The sequence below is a fragment of the Eumetopias jubatus genome, unplaced genomic scaffold, assembly GCF_037043125.1.
Source record: "Eumetopias jubatus isolate StellerSeaLion01/CBP00866 unplaced genomic scaffold, mEumJub1_p1.0 scaffold_3, whole genome shotgun sequence".
In the NCBI taxonomy this organism is placed as follows: domain Eukaryota; kingdom Metazoa; phylum Chordata; class Mammalia; order Carnivora; family Otariidae; genus Eumetopias; species Eumetopias jubatus.
Window position 1 is genome coordinate 113511475 of NW_028274809.1, and position 9270 is coordinate 113520744.

General features: G+C 45.6%; 1 protein-coding gene across 1 annotated transcript; it reads left to right on the forward strand.

The window, feature by feature from the left end:
- Positions 1 to 1524: 1524 nt before the first annotated feature.
- Positions 1525 to 9048, forward strand: LOC148164732 (cryptic protein-like). Its single transcript, XM_088022174.1, has 6 exons — positions 1525 to 1547; positions 1861 to 1913; positions 2001 to 2174; positions 2916 to 3030; positions 3258 to 3367; positions 8771 to 9048. Exons 1-6 carry the CDS (start codon positions 1525 to 1527, stop codon positions 8890 to 8892), a joined length of 597 nt encoding a protein of 198 aa, XP_087878300.1. The 3' UTR covers positions 8893 to 9048.
- Positions 9049 to 9270: the final 222 nt, after the last annotated feature.

Below are 9270 nucleotides of genomic sequence, written 5' to 3' on the forward strand. Positions count from 1 at the left end.
ATTAAAAATTAAAAAAAAAACTTCTTATTCAAAGAAATATAGCCCTTTAGATCATACATGGTTTTATTTAGTGTAGAACCCATTTTGCTCAAGGAGTTTCTATTGATTTAGAGTCATCTAATTTTATATATAACTAAACTATGTAGTGAACAAGTAACAAGCATTAAGTTCAAAGGTATATTTGTCATGCCTGCAGTCACGGATGCTTCCCTGAAGGTGTGAGGGGTCCTCCTCCAGAGAGTTTGCCCAGCCAGGTCTCCTGGTCCCGCCGGGGCCCTGGCAGCTCACAGAACTAGTCCTTGGGAGGCCCAGGGCAGCCAGGCTCACCAATTCCCTTGGCTCTATTGCTCTATTTATCAGCCTCTGGAGTAAACCTCACATTTAAAGATTGTGAAAATTAAGTCACTATCAAAGACTATTTCATCCTTGGAGGAAGCAGGCTATTTCTACAAAGCTGTTTTTATGTTAAAAATCACAGGACAATTTGCCCGAGTTGCAAAGCATCCTCTTCAGTGATGATAAAAGGGCCCAAGGCCTTATTCTGGCAATCACTCCCTTCTTGGATCCAGAGCTTAACATCAGACAATGACTGGGGCAGTCCCCTCGCCACTCCTCCTTGGTCTTCACACACTGAGCACCCTGTAGGCTTCTTCTCATAAAATTACCTATTGTTCGAAGATCTAACTGCCACTGGGACGTAAACTAAGCCTCCCCGTTGCCTCTCCTTTTACATGGGGGATAATAAAAACACTGCCCCAGAGGCATGCTGTATTAAATGGGCAATGTACATGACACAGTCACCACCGTGCTGGGCACAGAGAAGTCTCCGTCTGTGGAAGGGTCGATACATCCTCAGCAATCATTCGTGAGGAAATGTCTCCCTTCATATTCATGCTCCGCAGTCAAGACTTTTAGGACCCATGTCCCACCCAAGGGCTCCCTTCTCTAGCTGGGCCCTCGCCACTATACAAGGGTATGCAGTATAAAATGTCCATTTTCCTGTGAAAACTTTTCTTGTTGAGATTTTAATTTTTTTGTGGTGTTTTGTTTTGTTTTGTTTTTCAGTGAGGGAAAGGCTTGTTGCCTTAGCCACCAATGTGGACAGCAGAGATTGACTACTCCTGTTGCTGTCAGCCCTGTTAACACCACTGAGGACAGAATCAGCCCAAGTCTCCAGCCCCCACCCCACCCCCACCAGGTCTCATTGAGGGGACAGTCCTGGAGGCTCAGCATGGGCCCTGCCTGTCACAGCAGCTCACTGCCTCATGGGCTTCCACAGCAGAACGCAGAGATCTCACTGCTGTTTCTCACGGCCTAGAGAATGGTAGGAAAGATCTATATCTTCTTTCCCTATCCGTCTTATGTCCTAATGCAGTTATTCCAGGACCTGGAGTAAAGATCCCTTCAAATACAAAACGTGGTAAGACTCGACTTCCTTGGAAACAGATCTCCACTTCCTTGGAAATTGATCTTCAATGTACTGAAGAGAGAAAGAGACGCTTACACCAGACGCGTCAGCGGGAAATGACCCAGAGACACCCTGTTAGGTAAGGACACACATCATCCAGATCTGAGGGCCAAGAGGGGCATTCAAAAGCCTCCAGAATAAACTGCAGTGCATGCACAAATGTTCCTTCTCATTAAGGGACATGCACACTTCCTTGGTCTCAAAATCTAAGTCACGACAACATTAATTAAGTTACATCTACAAGTTACAAAATGATGGCATAATATTTATTATACATTACATATTGTATATACTTATGTTTATATATGATTGCTTTACATTTTAAGCATATGTACATTTCTACTTTTACTTTTAATATTTTAAACTTCAAAATTTTTCTTTAAACATTCTAGGCTTCTGTTTTTTGTCAGTTTGGCATTACACATCATCCACTTGGGAGACAACAGTAAGAAGCATTTTATTTATACTCCCTTTTTATTGTATATTTATTGTTTAGTCATCATCAGTCTCATACTTTCAATGTTTTCAAAAGGTTATCAAGGAGAGAAACATAAGGGTAACAGAGAAGAAATCAACAATGCTACAGCACAGAAGCTCCAGCAGAAAACACTCAACTGGATGCTGAATAATTTTGGAGAGGGGAATGGAAGCATGGATGGCTGGCGGCCCCAGGATTCAAGTCCCTACCTCAGGGCTTTCCAAGGTGGTAAGTCGCCTTGTCCCCCGAAAAGCTTTGTGGTCATCTCCGTTACTGGCCTCCCAGTTTAGGATCGGAGAACAACTTGGAATACATTAAGGATAAAATGAAAACCCCAACAGAGCTCATTTTATCATCTTCACATGATGATATACTATAAAGTGAAAAGTATGTCCGAGTGAGGTGCTCCTCTGCTGTGAAAACAAGTTGTGCCCTTTCATTGGTATGAGGTTGCATTTGCTCAGGTCTAGAGGAGTGTGATTTAAAGATATTCAAGCAACTATTGCACCCGAAGTGAAAAGCGGACCCTTGATTGGCTTATTGCAGACTCTCAGGCTCCAGACCCCACGTCTCTGGCTTGGGGGGGGGGGGGTGTCATGTTCCTCTGGCAGGAACAAGGGGTTGGGAGGGTTTTCTGTAGTCCTCAAAACCTGTGGGTGGTCCCTGCCCTGAAGGCCTGGTTTTAATCACTGTCGAGGAAAGTCACAGCCTGACTTTAACATATGAATGGAAGGAAGAGAGAAAATCTGACTTGCAGGGTCCTTGAGCCAGATCCTGACCCTCCAGGACCCCTGGCAGTTTGTTTTGAATCCTTAAATTAACAAGTAGGGTTTACCTGAGCAAACACACATGGGCAGGGAGGTAAACTTTAGTGCCTCTCCGGGGAGGCTCATGAGGCCCTCTCAGGGGTAGTCTCCCGCGAAGGGCCAGGAGGCAGCCGGCGCCAACACCCAGAGGTGCCCCCAACAGGCGCGCCCCCGCCGCTGCGCTGCTGCAGGAATGGCGGCACCTGCGTCCTGGGCAGCTTCTGCGTATGCCCCGCCCACTTCACCGGCAGTTATTGCGAGCACGACCAGAGGCAGAGGTGCGCGCCTGCGGGAGCGGGCTGAGAGTTGGGCGGGGGGAGAAGGGGCGCTTGACCTTGTGGAGGGGAGCGGGCGCGGCGGGGTGCGCCGGGGTAGAGGTTGGGGGAGGAGAGTGGATGGGCGCAGGCGCTGAGCACGCGCGGGGCGGGGCGTGGAGGGGAGCGGACACGAAGGGCGGGGGGCCGGGCGGGGCGATCCCGCCGATGGTGCCTCTCTGTCCGCTCAGGGAATGCGGCGCCCTGATGCACGGAGCCTGGACCCTCCACCGCTGCCGCCTTTGCAGGTGTGTGTTCGCAGCTCTGCACTGTTTCCCCCAGCAGACGCCCGGCAGCTGCGGTAAGAGGATCGCGTCCTGTGCACACAGTCCCCGCACGCCGGGCATTGCTCCTTGGTACCTTCCAATCCGCAGAGATGTAGCTATGCCAGGCGACACAGAAATGAGAAGCTGGGTTGATTGATCACTTAGGAAAGTCACACTGGTTGTGAATCACATAGCATGTTATCATTATTATTTAGAGTGATTCCTAAGTTTACTCTGCCCCGATTGCTGGGTTTAAATGTGTTTTCCAAACAGTGGCCTTTGAGTGAGCAGACTTTGGGGAGCACAGCAGCTGGTAAGCAGAGCCAGCCTGGCAGAGAGGTTGCCCACTCAATCTCCAGTGACACCACGCCAACACCGTCTCCTTAACTTTGAAATGAGGAAGGCACTGGAGCAGGACAGGGACAGGCGTGGATGGCCAGGCGCCGCCCTTTAGAGCCAACCAGGCAGTGCTCCCAGAGAAGGAAGGCACCTTGTAACCACCCTCAGACCTGCCAGGCATAGGAAAAGCCAGGAGGGTGTGGAGAACACATGGGGTGAACACTCATTTGTGAGAATTCTGAGCAGGGAGCAAACTCAAGGCACATGTTTCCCTTGTTAAACTCAGGAACATGAATTTCCTGGGTCAGAAAACAGACTTAGGAAAAGGAAGCACAGTATTTCCATCCCACATCCTGCACCCTTTCCCCTCTTCAGCATGCTCTGCCTGGACTCCAGTGAGAAGCACAGTGAATGAAGGCACATCCCTTCAGCCTCTTCATCAGCCCTGGGGGCCTTGGCTGTGCAGTGAGCAGTCAAAGCTCCCAGACCCCCTTTTCTGTTCCTCCGTCCACCTTCTTCGACTCTGGCCAAATCCCACAGTTGAAGGGGATGTACTTCCTGATATCACAGCCCTTCAACAGCACTCCCCACCCCTTTGTCCACTGTCAGGACTGCAGGGGAGGGGCACCACTACTGGGGGTGGACCCTCCAATCCAGCCTCCTGCCCCTGCCTTCCTGGTGGGCCCAGTAGTGGAGGAGCGCACTTAATGACTGCTCAGCTTCCAGCCCACCTTCCTGCCCCTCCCTCCCTGTGCTGCAACCTTGGGGAGGATGAGCTGTCAAGAGATGCTAAATGAAGGTACAGCCCATCAACCCCCCTTCCTGCCCCTCCCTTCTCATGCAGCTGTGCGTGGTGTGGCCAGTGCCAGTAGGGAGAGAGAGATGATAGTACAGCATTGCACGATGTTGCGGGTTGTCCTCCCTCTCTCCTGCCCACCGGGTTTCCCAAAGCACCCTGCTCCTTCTGTTTGCCGGGCTTCTGCCCCTGATTCACTGGCTGCTCCTTTTGTGGCTCAGAAAAAGAAGGACACAAGTTAGGGAACAGGCATCGGGATGGCAAGTGGCACCTGTGTGGTCCTACAGGTGAAGTCATTTCCTACATGCCCTTGGCGCTCCCAGCAGGAATGTGGGGCCGGGGCTAGCTGTGGGCATTTGCAGTCTCCTGTGCAAGGCCAGCTTGGGTTCAGAAGCAACAGGGCAGGGACCAGATTCCAGACCCTCTGCTTACTGTTTTCTATCCTTGGAGACCTCCAAGGCTGGGACTGCTGTCTGCCAAGGACTGGACAGTGGCTCCTCCATGTGACTTCTGCTCATCACAGCTAAACAAAATAGTCATGTTTCACAGTAATTTGTCAGGTGCCGAGAGGACAGGAGCACTTTTGTACTGTTGGACCTTCCTTCCTCAGGGCGGATGACCCTGCTGGCTTGCTGACGGAGGTTATGATGACAGGAGGGATGGTGATGAGAATGATGATGGCTCTCAGTATAGTTCAGGCCCTGTCTCCACCTTATCCCGTTTGATTCTCTTAAGCCCATGAAATAAGTATTATCGTACTTTTTATATTTGAGGAAACCGAGGCTTAGAGGAGTTAACTCCTACCGCTAATAAACAGGATCTGATGTCTCTTTAAGAGATAATCACAAAAGGCTAATTGTCAAATTGAGAAATAATACATTTTATAACATTTAATTATTTAAAAATACTGCCAAGGAACATACCATAGCATATTGATATAATTAATATTATTCTATGAATAGTAAGAATATTACTCTGAATAAAATGGCTACCATTTATGCTCTACATGAGGACATCCCTGAAGTACATCACTTTTTTTAATTGCGATATAATTTACATATAACAGCATATTAGTTTCAGGTGTATAACATAATGACTCGGCATTTCTGTACATTGTGAAATGATCACCACACTAAGTCTAGTTAATATCCATCACCTTCCATAGTTATGGTTTTCTTTCTCGTGATGAGAACTTTTAAGATCTACAATCTTAATAACTTTAAAATATAGATTTATTAACTTTAGTCAACATGCTGTACATTACATCCCCATGAGTTATTTATTTTAAAACTGGAAATTTGTACCTTTTGATCTTGGATCTTCACCCACTTTGCCCACCTACCAACCCTCACCTTCGGCAGTCACCAAACTTCTTGTATCTGTGAGTTGTGTTGTTTTTACTTAAGATTCCAGATGTGAAGCTTTTGGTATTTGTCTTTCTCTGTTCCATCTATTTAATTTAGCAGAACGCCCTCAAGGTCCATCCGTGTTGTCACAAATGGCAAGATTTCCTTCTTTTATGTGCTGACAAATATTCCATTGTGTGTGTTTGTGTTATCTATCATATATTTTCTTTTATCCACATTTATGTCACATTCATTTTATTTATATCATATATGTTCTTTGTCCATTCATCCATCAGTGTTCACTTAGGTTGCTTCCATGTTTTGGCTATTGTAAAAAATATGCAGTGAACACAAAGGTGCATATATATTTTTGAGTTAGTATGTTTATTTCCTTTGGATAAATGCCCAAAGAGGGAATTGCTGGATCATGCGGAGTTCTATTAATAATTTTTTGAAAACCCCCGTACCTGTTTCCAGAGTGGCTGCACCAGTTTACATTCCCACCAACGGTGCATAATGTTCAGAATGTGAATCTCAACTACTGTGCCATTTCTGTACTCTTCCTATAGGAATAATTATCAATACAAACTAAAGATATTTTTGATAGTGTTATTTTGAATATTGAAAATATGGCCATATTCTAAATCTATAGGTGTTGTAAATCCTTTAACGGGATGTTATGAGGATTTTGAAGAACATATGGAAGATAGAATGGAAAATTATGTTCATAATATAAGGAAAAGAGGTGAATCAAGGATACCTGTGAATGGGTGAGTCGCCAGTAGATAACATCATACTACAAAATCATGACCCACCAGCACCTCCAGGGACCTGAAGGCCATAGGACCTCCTAAGGTCCTTCTTGACCTGATGCTCTGTGGGTCCAAGAATGACAGGCTTTCTCAATGCCAAATAGAATGTCTTTTCAAGGGCATGGTTTTCCATTCTGATTCAGAAGAACGCTGTTAGTTTCTCAACCTGCCCTCTACCCTCTCACAGAGATGTTGAAGGATAAACTCAATGCCAAATAATCTTGTTTGTTGCTGTGAGCTATTTTGTCATTTTCCTGTTACATGATGTAAATGGTGTTTTGTGAATAATATTCTCAATAAATATTGAATGGATTGTCTTTGACCAGTTAGTTCCAAATACAGCTCCAAAGAAGAAACACCATATAAGCCCTTACCTATTATTAGATTGCATTCAAAAGAAACCATTTTGAGTATTCTAAAAACGATATGCTTGAGGCAGGCAACTCTCATTACCTCTACTATTTTCTTCATTTACATTTGTTAATTTTGCATTTAAAGAGACAGTGTAGCATAATAGAAAAAGCATTGGAAAATCCCTCCAAAATACTTGTTCAAATCCCCCAAAATACTTGTTATAATGCTTATGATTTTGATGAAAGGTTGAATAACTTGCTTGGGTTTCAGTCTCTTCAACTGCAAAATTAGAGCTGAATATTTACCCCATTGATTTGTTAAGATGAAAAGGACTTCACCTGTTATATATGATGCACAAAATAATTATTTTATTCTCATCCCCATTAACAGTGTTCAAGTCAATATAGTGAGGTTTCAAAAATTATTTCATAATCTAACATTATATGCAAGTTTCCTGAAGTGTGTTTTATAGTTTGTAAACAATATCCACTAACTGAGGGGCATTAAGTTAATTATGGTTAAAAAAAAAAAAAAAAAAAACAGGCTTCCAGCAGACAGGAAGCTTAGTGTTGAGCCAGGCCAAAAACTCATTATACCATGGGGTGGTTCTTCCCCCACGTAGTCCCCCAAAATTAAGTACTTCATTAGCTTCAAGAACCAGTTTAGTGTTCCAAAATTTAGAGTCTAAGTACTGACAGGGTGAAGTAGCAAACTCAAGTGCCTTCACGGGTAAACAGGGAATGTGAATGTCAGGTTGGGGTCAGGTCAAGCCTCACCTCATGCTTCCAACTCAGTTTTAAAAACGGTATGTCTGACACCAACCAACCCAAACAAGGAAACAACCATCATAGGGCCAGAACCAGCCTATTTGGCCTATGGAAGAGGTGGCCCTCCAGGGTCATGGCCCCAGCCAGCAACAACATGCTGTGTGGGAGAGAGAGAGAGACCCTTTGTCCTGCCCTCCAGGGACAGTCTCCCACGCTAGGTGCCATTGCAATGGGTAAGATTCTCTGGGTGTCATGGCAGGAGAGGAAGCCGTCTGGCTCCCAGAGGTATCTGCAAATTGGAGAGTTTTAGGAATGCTGGTTCTGGACCCCACATTGAAATATGGCGTTCTCCTTATTCAGGGTGGTCTTCATCCTTTTATCTGTTTTAATTTCCCACTCCCCTCCAGTAAAAATACTTGAGTATGTTCCGCATTCAGTGGTGTGAGACAGTGGTCATGCAGAGCAGGAGAAGACTTAATTCTACTTACATCTTCTTTCTCACATTTGCACAGGACTAATACACATGATAAAAATCTGTGCTGTGTTTGACCAAGTCTAAAAAAGGCCTTTTGATAAGGATGTGATACAAATCCTAGGTCACAGTAAGTCATCCCCTGGAGGCAGAGTTTCCTTTTTGGTAGGAGGTGAGTTAATGGCCATAGAACAATTGATTCAGTAGATTCTAAGAAGTACAGTAAATATTGTAAGGCTTAGTTTTACATTTTCTATAAATGTATAGTGGAAGTTCTAATATTGTCTCTCTGAGCTCAGTGGGTAACCATGGGCCTCCCGAGAGGGACACCATATGGCACTCACAGCCCCAATTTGTGGACCCCCGCGGGCAAGGCTGACTTGGTCTAACCAAAGCTGACTAAAGCAGGATCCTGTGAGTTTCTATCCAAGAAATGACTGCCAGCAGGGCCTTAATCCTTTCCTGTGGGCAGCCTGTTTCCTTCCACCACGGAGAGTCAACACTGAAGCTCAGTATGGGCTGACCCCTTTCTCACCTGGATTATTTTTTCAGACCTGGAAGATTTTGTCGCCGCACACTCCAGTGGACTGAGTGCACAACGCATGCTGAGTGTTCTCTTCCTTCTTCCGTGCTTGTTCTTCCAAAGCCTCCTCAGGGAAGGGGGAGACTGCTGACCAGACCCTAGAGGACCGAACCCACAGTTCCACATCGGCAGAGCCTTGGCATCCCCGCGCAGCCTGAGCTAGCATGGTCCTCTCTGGGAAAGCCGGAACTTGGGCAGCCTCTCATTTTCTGTGTTGTAGGGAATAGGTTTGTTTCATCTCCTATCAACTGATGCATTCGATGAATATTTTCATTGTTTAATAAATATTTTCGTGGAAGACTGTCTCGCATCCCTAAGCCTTATTTGAAGGTCTATGACTTAGACACCATGAGTAAACACTTGTGCTGGGGCCTATTCAACCCTAAATTCTCTGATGATTTCAGAGTAAACTGAGCACATGGCCCCTCGCAGATGACAACTCTTCCTCGAGCACCCCTTCATCCCCCCC

Coding starts and splice junctions, on each gene's coding strand:
- LOC148164732 (XM_088022174.1), top strand. CDS start 1,525: ATGACCCAGAGACACCCTGTTAG. Junction 1,914..2,000: donor CATCCACTTGGGAGACAACA/GTAAGAAGCATT, acceptor TGTTTTCAAAAG/GTTATCAAGGAGAGAAACAT. Junction 3,368..8,770: donor GCAGACGCCCGGCAGCTGCG/GTAAGAGGATCG, acceptor TTATTTTTTCAG/ACCTGGAAGATTTTGTCGCC.